The following is a 24,336-nucleotide window of genomic DNA, read 5'->3' on the forward strand; positions in this document are numbered from 1 at the left end:
TATTAATTTCTGTTGTATATTGATTGATTTCATTCTTTTCAGCAATGATCAGCAAGACTAATCAAATATATATATGCCAGATATGAGATACCGATTGTAAAGGATGGGCTAGTGGCCTGCAAATGAGCAATAAGCTTGCATCTTCTCATGAGGTGCCAAATTCTGATGTGGCCTTCCTTCCTACTTGGTTCAAATAAAAGGAAAGGCCGATTCAGGCCATTATAGCTTTCAGGTTTTTTATATTGCTTTCAGTCCAGCCCATCATGAACTTAGGTCCGTCCCACTTGATTTGTTTAGTAGAATGCATATCATGGCGCCATTGATTTTGAATCATGTAATTTCTTGAGCCAAAAGGTTCCTGTATAGTACTTGTTTAAGGGATTGAGGTATGAAAATGGGGTCCCTTTTGTTTGCTAGCTAGACACAAAAGTCTCAGATAATCACAGACACAAGGTTTGACAATGGGATACAGACTACAGATGCACCGTTTTGAGCTTTTCCTTGTAGTCTTTTCATGCATTATTTCTCTGATACTTGGGGGTCCCCTACAGCTGTCGCAGCTTGAAATATGTACCCATTTATTCCCGGAATTTTGCTTCCTCCCTCTCTTTTACACTAGCAAATGGCATCCCCTTCAAATAGTGAAGAATGAGGATGATACCATGTAGCAAATGTCAAGTCTCTCTCTCTCTCTCTCTCTCTCTCTCTCTCTCTCTCCCCCTCTCCCTCTCTCTCTACAGAGCAGTTTCACTCCACTCCTGCAATGTCAATAAACCACGGAGAGTGGGATTTCTAACCTAATATTAAAAGGAAAAAAAAGGGCAAAAAATTAAATGCCATGCAAATACTAATTTGTTTTTTTTTTCTAGATTCTAACTTAGCAATTTTTCTTATATTAAGAAAAAAAATAATTCTTTGTAATACATTCTCTTTAAATTGGAGCACAAAATCATAATTTTGGAAGCTTACTCATTTGTCCTCGAATCTAAGTCTCAAGCATATGCAAGCTTACTTTGAAACTACTTTAATCCCACTCATTTAAATCCTTAAGTATGGAGATAATGGGGGCAATTATCTATCATTTTGGATAAAATAAATAGGTAGCAAAAGGTTCGCAGTTGTGGCCTGCTTGCCTATACCAATAGAGAAATACTTATTAAAGTCAAAAATCACAAATATTGCTGGGCCATTACATGGTTCATTGCTAGATGCCAAGGCACGCTCCTCTATGAGCTTGTTCATACTCTTCTTTCCTTGCTCCCCTATCAAAGGAATAAAGTTTCCACTGTTTGGACAAAAGAAGCTTTCGCTAACTTATCCCGGCTAGTCATATTTTCTCCTCACTTTACCACTCTTTAAATATTCTCTTTTAGACTTTGTTCATATCCTCTTTCTCATCTTCTAAATCTTAGCACCAAGAAGCTAGTGGAGAGAGTGCTCTGTTTTCCTTCTTCCTTGACACCCAGCTTGATCAAGTGCTCCTTTTATGAAAAAATGGTTAAAATAGGAGGTATACTTGTTTGTATGTTGGTTGTTGCTATGGATGTAGCAGCTGGTATTCTTGGCATCCAAGCAGAAATCGCACAAAACAAGGCATGTTAACCCCTCCTTCCTTTCCAATCTTTTTTTTCTTTTAAGAAAAACTTTTTCTTTGATATATTAGTTATCTTGATCTTATACTTCAAAAATATGAATATATCTTGTTGTAGTCAATAATGTGTGCATGTGGGTGTGTGTTAATACAGGTTAAGCACCTAAGACTTTGGATATTTGAGTGCAGAGAACCAAGCGAGGATGCCTTCAAGCTAGGGTTAGCTGCAGCGGGGATTCTAGTTCTAGCTCATGTTATTGCTAACTTCCTAGGTGGGTGCATGTGCATTTGTTCTCAAGAAGAGCTTCAAAGAGCTTCCCCTCATAGACAACTGTCTGTGGCATGCTTCCTTTTTTCGTGGTAAGTGAAGTTGTATAGACATTTTCTTGATTCCCAACTCAACTGAGTTAACAAGCAAATTATTTTTTTATTCCGTAGCTTGAACCGATCAGTTTCTCAGAGATTAACTATAACCAAAAACAAAAAACTATAGTTAGTAGTATAATGTATTACTTATTGATTAATGATGTTTCTGCATACACCTAATTGTCTGGGCAGGATCATATTGGCTGCTGGGTTATCCATGCTAGCGATTGGCACTTTGTCGAACAACAAGTCAAGATCCTCTTGTGGTTTCACACACCATCATTTCTTTTCTTATGGAGGCATTTTGTGCTTTGCCCATGGACTGTTTTGTGTTGCGTATTACGTCTCTGCCACTGCTGCTTTTAGTGAAGAAAAGCATGGAGGTCATGCTTAGGTCTTTTCTTTTTCATGGCACAAGGATTTTGTTAATGTGTAAGCTGTAAAATTCTAACCTCGATGTGACAAGCAATATTATCCTTCAGAGCAATTGTGTCATGAGCTGAACTTATTATCTTGCTAATCCTTTTATTATAATTATTGAAAAAAGTTTTGCCACTTGAAAAATACGGTGTATTGTTCTTGTTCACATAAAAATAAGATTAATAAATAATTATTATGACATATAATTCATCATTTTATAGAATTTCCATCACAAGAACAACAATATATTAATCAAGAAAAGAAGGTGCAAAATATCATTGCCTTTATCTTCATGACTTTTTTTTTTTAAAAAAAAAAGGTACTATATACCTAAGACTTGAAAGACTCTTTCTCCTTTGGAATCCTTTTTTTCCAAAAACATTACTCTTTAAATAATCGTCCTTTTCCTTTTAAATTCCATGAACAAAAGATGAAGCTCAAAAAGGCAAGCAAATCCGAATCTATAAATCGAAATTTAGAGTACTATAGTGATTCTTTCTTAAAATATAATAAAATTAAGATTTATATATTTGTTGTTTATTAGTATTTTTTAAAATTAATATAAATATCTAAATCAATTTATAAATCAATTTATATATATCCCGACTAATTTTACTAACCCTAAAATTTCTCTTCTCTTAAAAGCAAAACCAGCCTTAACAGTTGAGCTGATGTTTTTAGTTTTAGAATTTAAACAAAGGCTGAGCTGATGTTATAAAATATGTGTGTGTATGTGGTGAAGGGACGTAAAGGTAACTGGGCCAGGATATTCAACCTCTTCATGTTTGTATCTGTATTTGGGCTGATCTTTAGCCTTTCTGCTTCTCTTCTCAAAATGGATCTTGTATTTGGTAGGCCTTTTCAATTTCTTTCTTTTTTTTAGAATTTCAATAACCAAACAATCCCCAGACATGAAGACACAGAACTAGCATTAGCTTCTCGATACCTTTGTAAGGTTGTATGAGCAATCTGAACTATCCCTACACTATCAATACATATCTGCTGGAAGTGAAGGGCATGGCGGGCATACCACAGGGACCAAGCATTCATAGGCGCCGTCGACTCAACCCTACTATCTTCATGATGCAAAATGGAACACCAGAGCCAATCTTTGATATCATGGACAGAATCTTTCGCAAGGAACTTCTCCATTCCAGCCCCTTTCCATACCTCCCTAGCAATCCCTCAATCCCTTGAATCTTGAAACGCCAATTCTACCTCAGCTCCACACTTTTCACATCTTTGATCCGAAAGAACATTTTGTGATAATCCGGCATCTTAACATACGATTTTTTATCATTAAAATATGGAGAGAGCTCAATTTATTCTTAAAAATTTATTGTTCTTCCAAGATCATACATTAAAAAAAGGTGGTCATCAACAAAGACGATGCCATAGATTGTAACTAAGGTTCTTTGACCGGGATAGGTTCGACAATCAATGACGTTAAACGATCTCTAGTGACCCCAGTAGAAGTACCAATGCCATCTCCAAATTGGAAGATGCATTGAGCAGTTCGAGCCATGTTCAAGGACATGTTTACAAGAGGTTTAGGAAGAGAACATTTGGAATTCTCCTTGTTTAGTTCCTTCCATGCTTGGTTAATCAAGCCTTTAATGTGCTCTTTTGATTCTTTTTCAGATGCACCCTTTTCAATCATGTAGCACTGAATTGATTTTGTCACATCACCTCTCTCACTCTCTGCCTAAAAGCAGGACAAAAGGAAACAGAGGGAGATAAAAATATTAGTGTTTGTGATCAAGAACAAAATATTTTAATAAGCATCCTTTAATAACCTTCTTAAGGTATTGTGAAATTACAGAGACCATTAAAAAATATAAAGATTTTATAAAACTCCCTCCATGTTTAATATCTTGAATTTTCTAGAAAACATTATTGAGATCTCTATTTGTACCCAAAATTAATACTCTTATTTACTATTTTAAGAGGAATTCTTAAATTAAAAACTAAAAAAAAACTAGAGAAATAATGTAAAAATTATAATTGATTATTTTTTTTAGTATACGAAGAATATTAATTTCCCTATTTAGTTTTGATCAATTTAATCTCGGTTATTAATTTTTAGATTTTTTTTAATTTAACTATTTTTCTATAAATAATAATGAAGAATACTTTGGGTAAAAAATGAGGTTTGTGTCAAGTTTTCAAACTTTTAGATGACTAGTTGATTATTGTAATTTTTCCTATTTTCAAAAAAATAAAAGTGAAAAATCAGTTAAATAAAGTGGGATTTCAAAAGCATAGTATTGGCTTTTCTAATTTTACTTTTTCAAATTAAACAGAATATTTTTTTTTTTCCTTTGTTTATGTGCTTAACCAAAAACAAAAACTGCAAATATACCAAAAACCCTAGCAAATTAATAAGCTATTGTACATACCGTATATGTGCCCAAATCATCACTAAGTCGAGTAATCAAGGATGACCAATAGATTAATTGATCATTGCCATGCTTGAAGCAATCCATCAGTGAACTTTGTGCTACGGGGCTCCCCAGCAACATACAAGCGTGGGCAAGGGCTGCAGGACTGCCAATCGATGTCCTTGCATTTTCCAAGTACTCACTCAAAGTTGGTGAATACTTGTTGCTAAACCACCGAGCTTCGACCAAATATGATCCGCAGAGATTTGCCCACTGAAAGAATTATGCAAAAGTTGTGTTAGTTCGGTTAATAGAATTTAGGGCATTCCACATGAGAGTATATATATGATCTTTGTTATATGGAAGCTAGCAGCACTTCACCTCTTCCACAAGGTAGGGTAAAACAAACAAGCCATGATCTCTCATTACATCGTATGCCATTTCATTAACAAAGTTAAACAAGGCCAAATAGCATATCTTCATGTAATCAGGAAGGTCGTCAATGGCCATGGAATCCCATCTGATTCATATAGAGAGAACAAAATAGAAAAATATTGTGATGAGTTGGGAAAAATATTTGACAAAAAGAGAAGTATGAGAAGCTCATAGTGGATTGCACAGCCATTTATATATGGCTAGACGTACCGATTTACTAGTTTGGTAAAGAGCTCAAGCTCCTCCGGTAATCCATATACATCGTATATGTCATCAATTGTTGTTAAAATGCATACAAATTTGGTGAGGCCTATCCTGCATTTCGAGAATTGAGGTTCAAACACCATTCCCATTGCCCATAAATAATTTTCCATCAATCGATCTCGCGAAAAACTCAGCTTCTCCTTGAAGCCTAGGGCACCCCACCACCTATTTATAATGTTCCAAGATTTTTCATGGTTGTTTGTTGAAGTGCACATCAGAAAAATCTATCAAATTACATCAAATTAAATTAATAATTCTTATTTCACAAAATTATCTTAATTTAAAATTTTAAGTTTTGAATAAAAATCAAAGATATAATTTATAATATATTCTAATACACATTCTCAAATGAAAGTCTTTTGATTTTAAAATTCACACGGATCCATATTATTTTGTGTTTTTAATTAATTTAATTAGAATAAAAAAAAATAATGAAATTTAAATTCATAACCATTTGATCATCAAAACTCTAACATTATATCAAAGAATAATCTCGACTAAAAAATTTAAATTTTTAGGTAAAAACCTAAAATATAATTTATATTATAAATAGACCATGAACATAAATATTTTACCTTGCCAGTTCTTTGAGCTCCCTTTGGTGTTGTGATTGCACAAGGTTATAGTCCAACTTAGCTAGCTCAAGCAAATCTAAGTTCCTCGTATTATCACTTGAATAAATATCAATGAAATCCCGAGCCTCAATCCTTGGCATCTTCCAATGCCGAGGAACTTCTAATGATTGTTTCACTTGCTTAGCTAGAAATTCATCCTTTATTGTCTCTAACAATGACTTGAGATGTTTACTACTGAAATTTTTGGCTTCTTCTAAAACATGATCTTCTCCAGGCACTCCAAGGTATGAAGCTTCATACAAACTCAAAAGTCCTGCAACGTCCGTCCTTATGCTGTCCTTGAATTTCCCATCTCTATTACTTCTGAATTTTCCAAGCACATCTGTAAATTTTCACCATCCCACAGAATAAAAAAAAAAAGAGGAAAAAAATCCCTTAACTTCAGATCCAAAATACCACAAATACTTATCAATTCCATGTACTTGAGAAAAAAAGAAAAGCACTAATATTTTTCCATAAATAAGAAATAAATTATTAGAACAAATATAGTATTCTTACCATTGCTTCATATTATTTCCTTTTAAACGCTTGAGGCCTAATTAGACACATTTCGAGAAAAAAAGACGTTTAAAAAACAAAATACGTAATCAACCCTTTTATTTATTTATTTGATCTTTGTATTCAGGAAACATTATTAAGGAGGCATAATGTACTTGCAATTATCATCCAATTTACTATAAGAAGTCTGAGGAAATTCAAAGGGGAAGAGCCCATCCAGGGAAGTATTGGTGGATTTAGTGAGGAGGGCTAAGGATAAGACTCATACAAAAGCAAATGATCCAGAAGCCGTATATCATTTTAAAAACCCAAACCCCCCATAATGTTACCTCAGTTACACTTGTTGCTGGGAATTTAAGAAAATTATTATCTAAAAAATATATGTTGAATTTAAGAGGGGATAAATAAGTCTAGAAGAGACAAATGGGCCAAGTCTAGAAAAGGGTTCGAGGCCCAAGCCCAAAAAACCCAACTAATCTCAAAAGGTACAGGAGGCTTGTCAAAGGTTTTATAAGCATTCGGCTCGTCTTAAGAGATGCCTTGCATGATAAGAATTGCGAAGCTTTATAAGGAGTTGGAACGCTCACTCTTTTTTTGATGTGATATTTTAACCATATATGTTAATTCCATCTACACAAAATTATAATATATTTTTATATAATTAGTTCATTAGGATCGGTCCAAGGCTTTATAAGCAGTGGCTGTCTTTTTTGGTATGATTTTTTTTTTTGAATTCAAGAAAATTCCATCTTAAAAAAGCATATTTTATGAGCTCAGGTGAACGAGTAAAACCCCAACTGTTCTAGACTCTTACAAGAAATGCACGTCTTGACTCGAACTCGAGACCTACTGTGTAGATCTCAAACCCTTTAACATCACGTCACGACTCTTGGAGACTTTTTTTATACGATGTTATAGCTATACATGTTAATTTCATTTATATAAAATTATAATATAATATGTTTTTATATAATTAGTTGATGAAAGAACATGTTTTTCGATAACAAATGACTCGATCATTATAAAAAAAAAATGAGTAAAACATTCTACATTATAAACCTGAAACTTTGTAAACATTAAATAATCTTTGTAAACTTTGGATATCGAGGTTTTGATAATATTGAAATTGCTATTTTAAGTTCGAATAAGCGGGGCACAACAACTAGTAATTAGAATAAATAAAATTAATTGCATCTAGACTTGTGAGAATAATATCACCTGTGCTTACTGAAAAGGCATGCTGCCTTAGAAGCCGAAAGTGCAATGAAGTTGTATGAAGATCCCCATTAACGTCTAGTTCAGTAAGCTTTATAGCTTCTTCAATCTCTCTTTCGAAATGATAAGCAACTCCCAGCCGTTGAATTGAATCAATCAGCTTTAATTTGGCACGAGGCTCATTGGTGGACACGAGTGCTCTTTTAGCTTCTTGCTTCAGCTCCTCCAATCGATTGGCGTGAAGCTCATACTGAAAACCCCACAAGCCAGAAGTTAGTGGGGAAATGTGAAAGCGAAATAAGTACTTATTAACAGTTAATATTACTCACTGAATAGGGAGTGCTTAAGGACTCAATGAGTTGGAGTTCCCAGACGCTAGGATGATAATTAGCTGATCTTCGTTCCTCATCACTCATGCTCAATATCTTAAATATGGAAGCATTCTTGAGAGAGGGTAGTCTTGATGATTGGAATAGCTTGTTTCTCGCTGAAATATGGCTCCGTGAAAGTATGGTCGTTTTAGGAAAATGTGAGGGGAGTACTAGACTCGAGGGAGAAAGGGCAAACACTGAAAATTCCATTGGAGAAGCCGATATGATCTCGAGATCAAGAAAATTGGAGAAACGACTTGGTATGAGAAACACGATATAAATCATGCAGTATTTATAAATAGAAAATTGGGTCAAAAGCTTGAGTTTAAAGAGAAGATAATTGTTATAATATAATTTTGAGTTTTCAAAAATAATAGACAACATAAATTAAAGGTTTAGGGAATAATTAATAAGAAGAAAATTATAAAGTTGGAAGTTAATTTAACCAAAAATTAAGAGAATTGATAAGTTTATAGACTTAATAAAACTTTAAGTTAGTTTAATTAATGAAATCAGAGGCTTAATTGAAGAAATATCAAAAGTCATGGTCAATTTAGGTTAAAATTACAAGAAATTAAAGTCCAAGGATCAAAGTGAATATACTGCGATACTATAGGGGGTTAATCAAAAGTTGAGGAGTCAATTAAGGACTGAATTGATTAAAACTAAAACCAAGAACTATTTTGTAAATTACACAAAAATCCAGGGGTTCTATGGTATTTGATCCAAGGGTGAAATTAAAAAAAAAAAGGGAGAAATTTTCAAAGATAAAGACTTGATTGCAAGATGTCAGAAATCCAGTGGCTGAATTGAAGAATGACATCTCAGCCTAAAACAACGACGTTCGATCCACTATTCATTCACTTCTCTAGGAAAGCAAAGGAAATTCACTCGAGATGTCATAAAAATGGCTTCGGCCAAACCCTAATTCCTCACCAAATTCACACTAAAAGAGACCTGTTTCAATGCCCCCAACTCCCCTCTTACCAGAAGACAATTCGGCCCCAATAATCCAATAATTGCAGGAATAAGAGCTAATTAAGGGAGTCCTCATCCCATCCAAACACAGGTCAAGCATGACCCACGGTCATCTTCATCCACGAGATCGTCATCCTAAGAGCTAAGGGACTAATTTCTTGGAGAAGACTACGGGCTTGGCCTATAAAATCAAAGAAAAAAATAAAGAACTCAGGAGAACATGAAAAAAAAAAAAAAACAGAGAGACTTGTGGGCTTTCTTTGAGAACTCTAGTAAAGGAATATTTGTTATCCCCCAAACAACAGGTTAATGAACCAACCAAAACACAGAAAAAAAAAGAGACAAAGAACAAAAACACAGAGAGAGTCAGGGAGATGAAAAACACAGAGCAAAAACATATAAAGAGCCCGAGAAGAACGACCTAAAAGGAAAAAAAACAGAAACAGAAATAGAAGGAAATAAAGAAGCGTTGTTTAACCAGTCTCCATCGCCTCGCCCCCCAACCATCGCCCTCAGCAATAGCTACACTAGGTAAGTCTTTCTTCTTCACCCGCTTGTAATTTCACAATAATTACCAACGATAAAGTTAAAAGTATTAATAGTTAACTAGAATTAAGAATATTATAAACGAACCATTAAAAATAAAATAAAACAAATCTTAGCAATTTAAAATAAAACCAACAATGAGTTTATCTTAGATAGAATATTTAAGGAATAATAGTATCTTCTCTTTTGCATAAATAGTCATGTACCATAAAATCTTTGTTGATCAGTTAGGGTTCCTAATGACCATAATACTAAATAGTAACTCCTTAAACCAAATATTTTTCTCCTCTACGAACAAGATGTCAGATATCTGTTTTTTTCCTATGAAATTTTAAAGGTCTTCGCAATGTTGAGTGCAATACATCATATCATTATTTTTTATTTTTTTATTTAATGTTAAATTATATTCTTAGATTAATTATACGTCAATCAAAACTACATTGTGTTCTTAACAATTTAAAGAATTCATTTTTCATACACTAGCTAAATCAGGACAAGGAACACATGTTTTTTACCACCAAAGTAATCCCTTAAATGCTATTCTTATTGTTTATGGCATGTGATTCACTAGAAGGTAGCAGAATTTGTAAAGGTGTCATATGTTGACCATGCTTCTAGAAATTAACAAAAAAAAAATAAAAGAGAATTGGACATGTGAAGTTGATCGAGCATGTTGAATCAATTCTTGTATAATTTATATAAAAAAAATGCTAAAAAAATATTAGCATTACCTAAGTATTTTTATATTAAAAAATATTAATATAATACAATGCATATCACATGCCAATAACCCAAGTAATATATGATACCTAAGCCATAATATATACTTTAAAACACTGCAATTAATGCGAGTGTGTTTTGTGAGATAGAAAAGACGAGAGAAATCTTGAGTGGTGTGATATTTTTTATTTTTTATTTTTTTTTAGTTTAACGTGAGTGTCCGGGCCAGCTTGCGCGTACCTCGACTAATCCCAAGGGCCCTGAAGTTAACGACCATGTAAGCCTCCAGTGGCCATCATATGAGCAACTACAGGGCTCGAACCTGAGACCACAAAGAGAACAAACCTCTTAGTCTCAAGCTCTTACCACTAGATCACCACTTAGATGGTTTGAGTGGTGTGAGATTTAATTGCATAAGTGGTGGACGTACGATGTACTACGATATACAAATTTGATCGCATTGATAAATAAAAACATGTCTGCTTAATTATTTAGTGATTGCTGGCACCAACAAATTAAGCATCCTAGGTGGTGGTTTTACCTTAGCACCAAGCAGTGGATATGTAGCATATATCAATGATGTTAAAACGAATCAATTTTGGGACGTCAGGTTAACATGTAAGGAGTAGTGAAGTTGATATGTGATAGACCAATAATTCTTGGAGGGAAACAGACTCCTTAGATATAGATACAAGAGACAAGCACGATGTTAAAGGAGGGGTTAAAATATATCTAAAGTCTAGCTGATGAGTCATCTAAAGGTTTGAAAATATACATGAAAGATTAGTCACATGGGATTAATTGGCAAGTGGTAAAGACATCGGCTGATGAGGGAGTACGGTGTCTCTTTCATGTCCCACATCATCTTGTGTCGTTTGTGGACAAATCTTCAAGAGATGAGCAGGATCTTTGAAGATCGATAATTGTGCAGTTAATTTCTGGATACTATGAAGATGACCAGATTAGCTGACGGAGGACGAGATTTAATAATTATGACGAGATATGCATGGATACTATGAAGATGCTTATAGATATCAAATAAATTGTAAGAGAGTGTTATAAACCAAATCATAACTTCGACGCGCACAGTTTCTCCACTGAGATGAATGGTTACAACTTGCAAGTTGCCACCAGATAAGAAACCAAATGCAGGGTAGGTGAGAAACCATAGATTCTTAAAAGAGCCATTGCAAGTTCTTGTCTTACACGTTACCATCTTTCTAGAGCACCAAAGACCAAGGAATAACACTCTATATCTGTCTGCGAATTTAGTTGAACAGACACAGGATTTGAACAAACATAGAGTATAGGAAGAGCTAGCTACGTTGTTCACAGAATGCAAACGTTGCTAACTTGTTTGCTTAATCGAAATTAGCTGATTATAATCGGGTTAATCAAGTGTTTCTAATTAAAAAAAAATGTTCTAAATATATGAATCTTCTGAGAAATTAATTGAGAATGTTGTACAGGTGGACTGCTAGTCCATTGGGATATGGAAAGGATAGCCGGTCCTTTAATTAAATTTTAATTTTAGAAACTTTGAATCATTGGGATGTAATTAAAAAGAAATATAAGATATATTTCAATGAATAGTTCTCTAGGGATTCAGAAAAATCTCTCCCCTTTCTTTTTTAAGAAAACTAATTTAATTTTAATTAACGATGACAAGAAGTTCGACTGAGAGAACAAAACACGTTAAATTAGCCAATAAAGATAATGCTCAGTAGCAGTTCACCAAGATAACGGGCTCAGTATACAAAAATAAAACAACAATTTTATCAACAAGCAAGTTTCGTTATATTAAAGGACATGTAGTGTAATAACACGACCTCAAAAATGCTCAGGAGAATGTGTGAATTCACACATATCATGTTGAAAGGTTGAAATGTGAATTTATCACATACTCAAATTTTGACTTCAAAAGTTAGCCAGGCAGGGCAGCTAGATAAAGCTTTAGGAACTTTAGATGCTATGCCCATCAAAGCCAGTTCAACACTCTGGGGATCACTTCTTCTGGCATGTCAAATCCATCAAAATGTGTCTCTTGCTGAAACCGCTGTAGAGAGATTTGTGGAACTGGAGGGTGGAGGCTGATGACTCAGGGGTCCATGTTCTTTTGTCAAACACATATGCAGATGCAGGAATGTGGGAGGATGCACTGAAAGCACATAGACTGATGGAGGACAGAGAATTGAAGAAGGAAGCTGGAAGTAGTATAATCGAGGTAGACTGCGTTATTCATGAATTTGTAAATGGAGAAAAATCTCTTGTTCAAGTCAAAGAACTACATTTTGTCATTCAGAGCTTATCAAAGATGCATATGTTTGCTACATGTACATAGGATGCTTGAACGTGAAAATCCTGAGAATAAAATTATTAGCATGGACACCGGGAAACAGACTATTTTGGGAGCTCAAGTGAAAATCCATGATTGCGACCAAACTTCTACAACTCTCTTAACAGATTGGCTTGGGTCTATTTTGCTGGAAGCAGAGGGATAGAAATACGAGTTCTCAAATGCTAAGCAGAGAGATCAGTCTTAGCAATTGATATTGTTGTGATGTGACATGAACTTTAATCCTAACTAAGGATGTATAATCAAATCCTCATGAATTGAGGATTGGTTTGGTCTAGCAATGAAAACCTCATAAGACATATATTCTCTATAAATATGTGCCTGGATCTGTTTTTCTGTGGGTATACTTGAGATTTAGGTTTGGAAGTTCTGTAGTAAATATTCTTCTTTTTGCTTGTGGACATAGGCATAGCTGAATTCTCTGTGTGTGATCCTTGGCAAATGTCTATTTTGTCGCTGAAAGCCATGAGACTGTACTCTGCTTAACCTTCACCAATGGGAAATCTTTCTGTACGAGTTCCATCCCAGAAACTGAGCAAGGAAAACCATGGCTGTTAAAGAAACAAACCAAAACACATTTTCGAAGTCCCAAAATTTGTTCTCCAAGAACAGCCCCAAGAATCCCAGGACTTGGTAAACATCCGAAACCAACCTATTCAGTTGTGAATTGAGATCAATTTCTTTTTTTTTTCATGGATGATCTCAGCTTTTTCCACTCTTTTTCAACTCCACTAACTTTTCCTCTCCAAACACCCTCACCCTCACCCTCGTTATCTTCATTGGTGCTCATGCCTCTATATTGTGACTACAAATATGAATTCCTCAAGCCTTAGCCCCATGGAAAATCCTGCAGCATAAACAGACTAGGCCTAAGGCCCAAATTTACTTCCCCTGAACCTGTTCAGATAAAATTACTAATGACATAGCATAGTTCTAGCTATAATAATGCATACATGTTGCCGCTGGGTAAGTTTAAAAAAAATAAAATGAAAGGGAGATGGATCGAGACCCGCGCAAGCCCATGCTTATTGTTCTAATTGCATGTTTGGTTTTGTATACAGCATGTTTTTTATTTAAAAATATTTTTTTTAATTTTTAATATTATTACATCAAAATCATAAAAAAAACAAAAATTAAAAAATTAATTTAATATTTTTTTAAGTCAACCTATAAAAAATATATTATTTTAAAATATTTCAAAATAAAAAACTTTAAAAAATATCCACTTATTCAGCAGCACCCTCCCCGCTGGATTCTCTGAAACTCAAAAGCACCGGGAGAAAGCAAAAACTATCACTCTCACAGAGTCACAAAGAATTGCAGTCTCACCTGTTTCTTTCTTCCCAAACACAGTTTCAAAGATACATGTACAGAGCAGCCATAAATCAGGGTTAAAATGCAGGTGGGATTACAATTCAGTTGAACTGTTATCTGGGGTCTAGAATATCATGGTTCTTGCCTAAAAGTTTCATCTTTTGCCAAAGGCATACCAGTTCCTTTCCTTCTTTTTTTTACGAGATTGATGACTGAAAACGTTCTCAGAAAAATAATAGATTGCAAGGAATTCAACACAAGCTGAAAGACAATAGCTATATTGATATCAACCAAAAATAGAGCAAAAACTGATTAGATTTAAATCAATACAAGCTGAAAGACAATAGATATATTGATATCCACCAGAAAATAGAGCAAAACCTGATTCGATTTTAAAAACCATAGTTCCGTGCAACTGAACCAGAAAAACATGATGCCTGCCAAGGACCAATCTGTATCTCCAGCTAACCCGTCACATATAGCCCAAAGAAACAAAAAACAAAAAACTTTTCAAAATCCCCAACCAAAACTTGGTACCACCCAAAATTTGTTCTCCTTTCTTTACAAAAATCACCCTAAGTGTCCTGAGAGTTCATAGCATCCAAACTCAACTTGATTTGTTTTGCAATCAAGTCCTTTTGCATCACCATAAACTCCAACTTTGCTTTCATCAAACTCCTCCATTCTCTTTCCAACTCCACCAACTTTTCCTCTCCAACCATCCCCAGCACCAACATTGTTCTCTCCTTCAAATACTCGGGCAAAATTTCACCGTCCAATGCTAAGCGTAAATACGGATACTTATCCCAAAAATCCTCACTCCCCGCCTCTTCTCTATCCAGTTCCTCATTTGCCACTGCATTTCGCTTCTTCACACTCAACTCCATCCCTCCTCCATTAATTTCATCATTCACCAACCTCCTTTGCTTCTTCACAATCACATTCACCTCTTCTCCTTCTCCACTCATCTCCTCATCAGCGGCCCGCTTCTCCCTTTTTACACCCTTTCCCTTCCCTTCTCCATTAACTTCCTCACTCAAACCCCTCTTCCCCTTCTTCACATTCCCCGCCTCTCCCTCGTCAGCCTCCCCACCCAAACCCTGCCTTTTCTTCTTCAAATCCCCTTCCTTTCCTTCTACTTTCACTTCCTCGTTCGAACCCCTCTTCCCCTTCTTCACACTCAGCTTCCCTTTCTCCCCATTCGCTTCCTCGTTCCCCTTTTTCGCCAAGGCCAAAGTAATCCCTCCTCCTCGAACACCACCTCCTCCTTCTCCTTCTCCTTCTCCTCCTCCACCACCTCCACCACCACTAACATTTTTTCCACTCTTTTTATTAAAGTTGCCCTTTTTTCCCATCTCAATACCACCAGCACCCCATATTTTCTTTGCAAGCTCCACACACTCCAAATCATGTGGTTTACTAAAAATCTCATCTATCTCTTTCTCATTCTTCTCCACATCAGTAAAATACTTCTTCTTCAACCTCCTGATTTTATCCAAAAACTGATTATTAGTAGCATCAACATGGAGCGATTTCTTCACAAATCCATGGAAATCACCATTATCCGCAAAAGGGTTTTTCCCTTTCTCAATCTGGTACTCAACCATGCCATTTAACATCACAATCTCATCTTCATCACTCCATAAACGTTGAGGCCCCCCACCCCCCGCTCCAGCTCCCCTCTTAGCTTTCTTGTCCTCTCCATCATTCTCCTTCTTGGGCTGCTCGAGTTTTGGGCCGGGTTTGCGCTTTGGCGAAATGGGCTTGATTGTAAAGCCAGAAAGAGAAGGTGACGGTGGCTGAGTTGACTCGGTATCTTCCGAGTCAGTTTCTGAGTCGGACTCCGAGTCGGGTTTCGAAGGTTTGGAGGGCGGCAGATTGGGTTTCTCTTTCTCCTCTTCATCATCATCGTCGTCGTCGTCGTCGTCGTCTTCACTGCCATTTTCGTTATCGTTTTGTTTCTCACCAGTGCCGTTTTGCTGGGCTTGGACGGTGCCTTTTGGAGTTTCTTCTTCGCCATCGGTTTCTTCTTCTTCCTCGGAAGACGAAACGGCAGGCGGGGCGACTTCAAAGGGGCGTCTTCGAGCCATGAGGGTTTTTATTTTAAGTAATATTGACAGTGACTGCCATGGGAGAGAGGTTGTGTCTAATATATATAGACTATGAGTAGGGTTGGTTTTTAGGGTTTTTGGGGGATTTAGGTTATCATTTCTTAAAATTATTTCTCTTATTTTTGTTCTTTTTGTTACAAAAAATTAAATTGTATTTTATTTAAATGATTATAGAATTAAATGTTCGAGAATAATATGTGTTGTTCAACTTAAAAATGTTTTTCATATTTAAATGATTGAATGATAATTAAATTAAATGATCACTTTTCATTTGAAAAAAAATACAAAATAAAGATTTAATCTCAAAATTTTCATTGAAAATATAGTGAAACATGGTTCTCAGACTCAGTGAATAATTTTTTTTTAAAAAAACCTTTTTTATTAAAATTAAGTGGGTTTTTATTTTAATGTTGTTGGTTTTAGATTTAGTTTTAACAGATAATTTAATTTATTAAACTTTAAAATAGATTAATATATTATATGATTTAACTTAAAATCAAACTTGGGTTAAACTTTAAGCATAAAATTAAATTTTTAGATCAACTATTAGATTGATCAGAATATAAAAATGTGTTTGTTTTTGTGTTTAAATTAAAGAGTACTAAATTTTTTGGATCAACTTGTAACGTAGATTAATATATTTTTTAAAAAAAAATCTTCAGATTAATTTTTTTATGATTTTTAATTATTTTAATAGGTTATTATCAAAAATAAATTTTAAAAATAAAATAAAAAAATACTTTTAATTTCTACTCGATTTTTAAACACTGGCCTGTAATTATGCTGTGAAAGTGAAGGATGGGCTTCCAAAAGATGGACCGGCCGAATTATTGTGGACATCCGAAAGCCGAAGTCAACTACATTTATTTCTTGCCTGGTTTAAAGCAATTCTACTCCACGCCTAGTTCGATTTCCTTGACTGATTAAAAGCATTTTAACGCTATTTATTGCCAAATAACCTGTAATGGACTTTTGGTATGCTATTGCCTTTGTCTGTTCTGTTTCTCACGGTATGCCAAATAACCTTCTCTAAGTTCTGCGTAAAAAAGTGAACTTCATGTCTGTCGATTGCATAAGAAGATAGGCTTCGGAGATTCTGCAACTTTTTCAGTTTCTTTGAATTTCAGTGGAAGAAGTGGATAATGTGGTGAAGAATCTTACCCCATTGGAAGATTGTCTCCAGGTCTGTTCAGTGGCATAATTCTGTGTGCTATAAGAGAAAAATTCCCAATTAATCAAGAATTTCAGCCTGGTGGGAGACACAATCATGAAAAACTATGGATTGAATGCATAGAATTCACAGAAACAAGTCCTTAACTACAGTAATACTGCATCAGCTGTACAAAAGAAATGCTGTGCCTTCCGAGACAAATTCGGAATCAATCCTCTTTCTATCTATATGATCAAAAACTTTCTTCAGGTTATAACAGTCTTTCAGAAAACATTTGAAGAGGAAAATCAAGGTCGTGTGCTGCTGCAGACTAGACAGAGGTAGGGAAGATTTCTGCGAACTATGCATAATCCAGTCTGTCGTGCCTTCGAAGATTCCAAGCCACCTGAATAAGTCTAGAGACAATAGAAGCTTAAAAGGCTAAGGAGATGTGCTCTCATCATCTGAACTGGAATCATCAGTTCGCCTTCCGACAATTGCTGGAAACAGTTTCTGAATTGCATTTTCATGTTTCTGACTGTTTGTTGCTGTCACTTCCCGAACCTCTTTTTTGGCTGTCGTAATTGGCCTCTTTGATCTGTCATCTCTTACCTCTCTACATGTCTTATCTATCATTATCAAGAAATCTCGTACAATTGTAAACAAACGCAAACCTTCATCCATTCCTGCATTCCCATGAAAATAGTCTGCTGTGCTCTTCACCAGAGCCGTTATCCTCTTTTCTTCTTCTGACATGCTTGACATTTCAGACTCTGCACGCTCCAAAAAGCTAGCCAATGCATGATAGAACTCACCGTCTTCTCCCAAACTCTTCAAGTCAGAGTCTAGGAAAGCCTTAGTTTTTGTTAATGATTGGTTAAGTTTCGACACTGTAGATGTTAGAATATTAGCGTCTATGATCGCTGCCTTTCTTACATCTTCAAGTTCAGTGCTTAAACCTGATACCACTAGAAGACCAAGGTTTCGGTAGTGCTCTGCTGATGCTGGGTTAGCATTGTCAATATATTCATCTGACTTCACACTGGAGAAGCTCAGGCTGGGTCTTGCTGTGCGGACAGCACGAATGCCTTCAGAACGAATGATCTCCTGAACGACAAAGTGCAAGAGTGTAGTTTTTCCATCTATTCCCTTGACATCAGAAAGTTTCAAGAGCGTGTCAAGTTTGAATGCCTGTGCTCCACCGCGGTATGTACCATCATTCATTCGGTTACCAGTTTTAAGAACTGCCTCTAGGAGTTTCAGAAATAGCCTGCTGTTTCTGAGTTTGTTGCAAGCCACCTGTAATTTGTATAGGAATAATCTTAATTAGACTTACACAGGATCCCAGAAAAAAAAATACTATACTCTCGGATTAATTAGGACAACAGAAGAACAAGTGAACCTTGTCTCAACCGACCATGCATGTCTTTACAAACAGATGGATAATCTATCAGAACTCTATGAAACATGTTATGTGCATTATGAAAATCTGTACATCTGACGTCTCACCTCAAGAGTTGCAAAGGACTCTTTAAGGCCTGAAACTTCTTCCCGTAGAGCACTCATGAATATTAATGCCTCTATTCGTCTGAAAGCAAACGGTATTTCTACCAAGACTTTGAGGAAACGCTCTGCAGGACCTAGCTGAGAGATGTCACCAGCATATAACCTAAGCTTCAACTCCTCTTCTGATGTCGGTGCCATCTTCAGCAATGTCTGAAGGAGCTCCACTGGTAGCTCATTACCTGATCAATTGGTAAACAATTAAGCTTAAGGTTCCTTGTAATGAAACACAAGTGTATTAACAGCTGATCATTTAAACCCTCATTTATTTTCCTGTTATCTTAATTTATTATCTTTACATTTTTTATTTGAATTAGCCAAATAAATCTAATCATATTTTGCTTAATGAAATACCCATGCTGGGTGGTTTTCAAAGTTATATATATAACTCCTTTACAAGTGAGAAAAATAGTAAGCATAAAGAAGAAATTGTCTGATGAAACTCATTGTTAGAGACCATAAGGAAATGGAGATCACCTTCTTGCAAAGCATTAAGGACTTCTTCGGTAGTCACATTCAGTGCTCGTAGCAGAATGGATAGATTTTGTGCTTTCCTTGGGTTGATGATCTGAATATACTGGATTGAAGGTTCAGATGGATCTCTCTTGCGATCATTTTTATTGTTATCCACAGAATGATAACCAAATAATGACTCTATCATCTCCTCACTGAACCTGTAAGGTCGGAATGTTTAATGGATGATTCAACGAAAGAAAATAGCTTGCAGAGCTAAAATTGAGTTCAAGTGAGATTTGTAGCTTACTGGAATGAACCGGAACTGATCTCATCCCAAACCATTGAGTGATCAGGGTTGGCCACAACCTTATCCCAAAAGAATGGCTTTAACTTGGCTTTTGGAGCTTCTTCACTATCAAGATCATCTCCCTCGCTGGGATTCTCACGATGTGGTCCAAGGGGGGAAGGCTTCAACTTGCCTTTAGAAGGAGGAACTGGTGGAGCGCGACCAACTTTTGGAGGCACCGGGGGACGAGGAGCAGCAACCGGAGGTGGTGGTGGTGGCGGCGGTCTAGGAGGTGGAGGAGCAGGAGTTCTTCCAGGAGGAGGTTTTAGAGGAGGAAGTGCTTCTCCTGCATGAGCTTCTACTGATGGTGCGTCTGCCAGAGAGGAATCATGATTTCCATATTTCGTTGACAAATCGCTTTGGAACGTAGTGTTTCCACTATTAGAACTGTGATCTTTGGAACTGGAATTTCCTAAGCTAAAAGAACTTTGAGAAGTAGCTGAAAAGAGAAGATAAAGTTAACTCATAATTAGTACATTCTTCAGAAAATAACTATTACAATGAATCAATGACTAGACGGGGTCCTGAAAATGCATTACTATTAGACAGATTGAAGTGCAGAAGAGGCCTCTCATCTCTTTTTCCACCTCCAGGACCAATTTTGTTGCTACTACCCCTACAACAGCACCAGCAAATGAAGAGCGTCGCAACAAAACAAAATGTTCCTGCTGCAGTTGCAGCAACAGCAACAATAAGATTCTGATCAACGCCCTTATGCACTGGTGGTGGAGGAACTTGTTTATGAAATCGTGAACTGGGTGGAGAATGTTTTCCTGGTGATGGAGGAGGAGGTGAGTCACTCATATCTTGTAGGCGATACAATTTCTTTTCAAAGAACGAAAGGGTCAATCTCCTTGGAGATGAAGAGCTGACAGCTGCTAGATTGAATGGTGCTGAACCATAACCTGGGGATGCTGCTGCAGGCGCTGATGGAGTAAGGCTTGGTTTTGTATGTTGATGAGTGTTGCTAGCTAGATATCCTCTGTGACTATTACACAAATCTAAAAGAAACTTAACACACTTGATGAAAGAATGTCTAGAACTATCGTCATGGTAAGAAAAGTGAAGATTTTTCTCTCTTAGACAATAATCCAGAAGTTCTTGTTTCATTTTCGGTGATAGAACACTTAAGGATTTATCAATGTTTTCTTTTGTGAGCAATCTTGATTTCAACTCAAAATTAGCTTCCTGCAGCATATCTAAATCGAAATCTTCGAAAGAGCCATTCCTATCTACCAATTCCTTCCAGCAATGAATCCATGCTTGTTCTTCCTGAAAATATAATATTTCATCAAAAACCAGAGAGAAGAACTCAATCCTATGTCAAAACAATAAAACCAAATATTCTATGTTCAATCCACAGTTTCACCTCTTCCTAATCACACTTTTTCTCCTGCTACCACAAGCACATTTGCAACAATCTGCTTCTGAACCATGGAACCAAAACATAAATTTGCAAGCCATACCACCTAAAATCAACATGCTACGGAAGAGTCTGAATTTTGAAGCCATATAATTTTCCGTCTACCATCATTAATCATTGAACGACTCAGAAAAGGAAAAAAAACAAGCATTTTTCAGACACAAAAAAGAAACAAAAAAAAGGCCAACATACCATTTTTTCCTTTAGCTCAGGATCACAATTGCCAAAAAGCATATCTGCTCTCCTTTTGCCCTCTATACTCCCCATTGCCAATGTACAAAGAAGAATGACATAAACAATTGCATAACCTGCTCTCAGTCTTCTCAATTCCATTTCCTCTCAAATCAACACTCCATTCACATATTACCCTTTTCATTACATCGGATACTAATGCAACCCAAAGGCAGAAAACATGAGATTTTGTTCTTCTATATATAGCATATATGCCACCCAGCGGAAAGCAGATTGCTATATCTTTTTTATCTCCCAAAAAATCTTTTCTGCATCAACTTCGAAAATATCCCTGTAACTATATGGTGTTTATCAATCTTAATTTCTCAAATCAGATTAGAACAGAAGCAGCAGCAACGTTTGTGTCAAAACTCGATGTCGAAGGTAGGCAAATGTTGTGTTAAAAGCAACTGAAGTGCCACAATAACATGAAGGTAACAAAAATGGATGTGGAAGATGGAATTAATGGTTTTGGATCCTAAGAAATTGTGAAAAGAAAGGGAAAAAAAAAACATGAAAGATTATAGAATAGGTTTTTGTTGATTATTTTCTTAAGGATTTAGTTCATTCGAATGTTTCATGTTTTTCGGGGAAGGGAAGGAAGAGTTGACGCGTAAAGGGACGTGAGGAGAACAATGTGGGACACCTTTTTTTGGGGTTTTTTTTTTTAGTAGATTGACGATTATCCATAATTTATTATTTAGTTTTAAGGAGACCACTATGTTTTTTAAGAATAAGATTTGGGATTATTCTTTATTGGCAAAATTCTATAATTTCATCCCTTTTATTGCAGAGATTTTAGTTTTAGTTTTTAATTTGATTCTGAATCTCATATTCTAAGCTCATTTGATTTGATAATTCCACGATTCAAGGAGGAAAGGATTTGCATTTTGAGATCCCCTCTTTGAAGCAGAGGATTTGCCTCATTTGTGAAATTAGCAGGCACAACGAGTAATCAAATCTTTTAAGATACGAAATAGCGTATGATGTTGGTGATCGGTTCGAGTCTCGTAAATTTTTAGGGTTATTAAAAATTTATATGGTTATTAACTTAAGAGCTCGTAGAATTAATCAAAGTACGCATAAACTACCCCATACACTCATGTTAATAAAAAAAATAACGTATGATTATAGTTTTATTACAGAAAAAATAAAGATAGTTGGAATCGAGGGAAAGTTTCAAGTATTTTTAATTTTAAAAATATAAAAATTTATTTTCAAAACATTATCTCTTTTCAGTCCTTATGATTAACACACAGAAAAATAAGTTGTCTCAAGAGCACCCTTTACCCAAAAAAAAAAAATTGCTTATTTCCTTGTTTAAAAAGCAGCAAACAAACACAAATAGTCGAAAAGTTGTTTATTTCCTCATTAAGAACAAAAGATTTTCATTAGCTGCATGAACTCGGTAAGTTATATTGTTATTGTTAAAAAAAAAAAAAGAGATGGTGTTTTTGGTTTGTTTTTTTATAAGATTATCTTGGTTTTATGACTCGGATTATGGGTTTGGTGAATTAACTCAGGTTGACTCGGTTTATTTTTTTATGTTCTTTTTTAATTGATTTTTTTTCAATTTTATTTTTTAATATTGAGTTGATTGAGAATTGATTTTCATAATTTATTTTAATTTGTTTTTTATGGAATTATCTTGGTCTTATGACTCGGGTCATAAATTTGACAGGTTTACTCAAGTTGACTTGAGCTGTTTTTTTATCTTTTTTAATTATTTTTTTCTCAATTCCTTCTTTTAACATTGAGTTAATTGAGAATCAAGTTTCATAATTTATTTTAATTTGCTTTATATAAGGTTATTATAATCTCATGATCTAATTCATGAATTTGGTAAGTTAACTCATATTGACCGAGTCGATTCAATATATTATTGTCTTAATTATTTAAAAAAAAATATCATCTTAAATTATTTTTTTAATCAAATTATTTTTTTACTAGTTGTTCAGATGGTTTTTGAATTTATCAAGTAGATTTAATTAAATCAAGTCAAACTCCCATTTACTAAAAAAAAAATTAAGAATGCTTAGAACATTTTTTTACGTTAAAAATAATTGATCTGACCGGGGCGGCCTGAATTTTAGATTTAGATTGTGCTATCAATGGAAAATAATTAAGTATTAGGCATAATATGATTTGGGTTTTGGAAAGTTTAGTAAATCATGGGAATTAATAGCAAAAACAGGAATTGAGATAAATAAAAAATAGAAACAATAGCAATAGATAGATTCAAATACAACCCAGATTCTCCCGGAAAAAAAGAAAAGAGAAAACAAAATGGTCAATTGCCCCCTTAAAGTTTGAAGCAAATCCAATTTCCCCCCTCATGTTTCAATTATGTAAATACTTTCTTTAAGTTTGATACAATTGAAACATCAGGAAGTGAAACCAAATTTACCCTAAACCTTAAGGGGTAAATTGAAATTAACTAGAAAAAGGAAAAGAACACAGATGACATGCGCTTGCTATGGAAGTATCCTGATGTGCAGACCTATTCTCTGCTACTCCAACAAATTATAAAATCTTGCAGCAAAATGTGACTTAAAGCATGATGATAGAGGTCAATGTCAGGAGCTAGGGTTGTTTGAAAGATATAGGGTTTTAGGAAGGGCAAAAACTCTGCAATGTTCTCTATATAATTCCCTTTACCTCAAGTCTATAACTGATAACAATAAAATTAACAATTGTGTTATCCTGGAAGAACTTGCCAAACCTTGTAGCCTATCTTTCTTAATAGGTCTTTAATAAAAGAATCTATCCTGATTGTGACATAGAGATAGATGCTAATGTTAAGGAGTTGACAAAGTAATGCTAATTTTACCAGTAATTCTTCCCACTAATGAATCTCTTTAATCTAATGGTTGAGATTTTTGGGAAGAATCTTTCAGTAAGATTGCCATAAATCTTGACAACATGTTCCATGTAACCTGCTGACATCTTCTATGAAAATGACAAAC

The 24,336-nt window shown here is 35.2% G+C and overlaps 4 protein-coding genes and 1 long non-coding RNA gene across 7 annotated transcripts; 2 read left to right on the top strand and 3 right to left on the bottom strand.

Moving 5' to 3' along the window:
- The first annotated feature begins 1,223 nt into the window (after positions 1 to 1,223).
- LOC18100870 (protein VASCULATURE COMPLEXITY AND CONNECTIVITY) lies at positions 1,224 to 2,452 on the top strand. Its single transcript, XM_006380260.3, has 3 exons — positions 1,224 to 1,593; positions 1,746 to 1,951; positions 2,150 to 2,452. The coding sequence occupies exons 1-3, from the start codon at positions 1,495 to 1,497 to the stop codon at positions 2,349 to 2,351; spliced, it is 507 nt and encodes a 168-aa protein (XP_006380322.1). The 5' UTR covers positions 1,224 to 1,494; the 3' UTR covers positions 2,352 to 2,452.
- Positions 2,453 to 3,289: 837 nt separating this feature from the next.
- On the bottom strand, positions 3,290 to 9,526 carry LOC7485016 (probable terpene synthase 9). 2 transcript variants are annotated; one of them, XM_024605300.2, is made up of 7 exons: positions 8,135 to 9,526; positions 7,809 to 8,055; positions 6,033 to 6,414; positions 5,404 to 5,508; positions 5,140 to 5,278; positions 4,777 to 5,031; positions 3,290 to 4,082 (listed from the first exon to the last, which is right to left on the bottom strand). In XM_024605300.2, the coding sequence occupies exons 1-7, from the start codon at positions 8,558 to 8,560 to the stop codon at positions 3,783 to 3,785; spliced, it is 1,854 nt and encodes a 617-aa protein (XP_024461068.2). In that variant the 5' UTR covers positions 8,561 to 9,526; the 3' UTR covers positions 3,290 to 3,782. The 2 variants fall into 2 exon arrangements, with proteins under 2 accessions (XP_024461068.2, XP_002309850.4); XM_002309814.4 differs by having other exon boundaries at positions 5,404 to 5,622; positions 8,135 to 9,518.
- Positions 9,527 to 9,649: 123 nt separating this feature from the next.
- On the top strand, positions 9,650 to 13,090 carry LOC127905549 (uncharacterized). 2 transcript variants are annotated; one of them, XR_008059693.1, is made up of 3 exons: positions 9,650 to 9,685; positions 12,353 to 12,644; positions 12,762 to 13,090. It is a non-coding gene; the product is annotated as an uncharacterized LOC127905549 (long non-coding RNA). The 2 variants fall into 2 exon arrangements; XR_008059692.1 differs by lacking the exon at positions 9,650 to 9,685 and having other exon boundaries at positions 12,172 to 12,644.
- A 1,250-nt stretch (positions 13,091 to 14,340) lies between these two features.
- On the bottom strand, positions 14,341 to 16,236 carry LOC7485015 (GLABROUS1 enhancer-binding protein-like 1). The gene has a single exon (XM_002309813.4). The coding sequence runs from the start codon at positions 16,178 to 16,180 to the stop codon at positions 14,666 to 14,668; it is 1,515 nt and encodes a 504-aa protein (XP_002309849.3). The 5' UTR covers positions 16,181 to 16,236; the 3' UTR covers positions 14,341 to 14,665.
- Positions 16,237 to 17,469: 1,233 nt separating this feature from the next.
- On the bottom strand, positions 17,470 to 21,932 carry LOC7485013 (formin-like protein 3). Its single transcript, XM_002309811.4, has 6 exons — positions 21,332 to 21,932; positions 20,256 to 20,988; positions 19,678 to 20,155; positions 19,392 to 19,588; positions 18,861 to 19,096; positions 17,470 to 18,650 (listed from the first exon to the last, which is right to left on the bottom strand). The coding sequence occupies exons 1-6, from the start codon at positions 21,470 to 21,472 to the stop codon at positions 17,793 to 17,795; spliced, it is 2,643 nt and encodes an 880-aa protein (XP_002309847.4). The 5' UTR covers positions 21,473 to 21,932; the 3' UTR covers positions 17,470 to 17,792.
- Positions 21,933 to 24,336: the final 2,404 nt, after the last annotated feature.

Source organism: Populus trichocarpa, chromosome 7, assembly GCF_000002775.5.
Source record: "Populus trichocarpa isolate Nisqually-1 chromosome 7, P.trichocarpa_v4.1, whole genome shotgun sequence".
In the NCBI taxonomy this organism is placed as follows: domain Eukaryota; kingdom Viridiplantae; phylum Streptophyta; class Magnoliopsida; order Malpighiales; family Salicaceae; genus Populus; species Populus trichocarpa.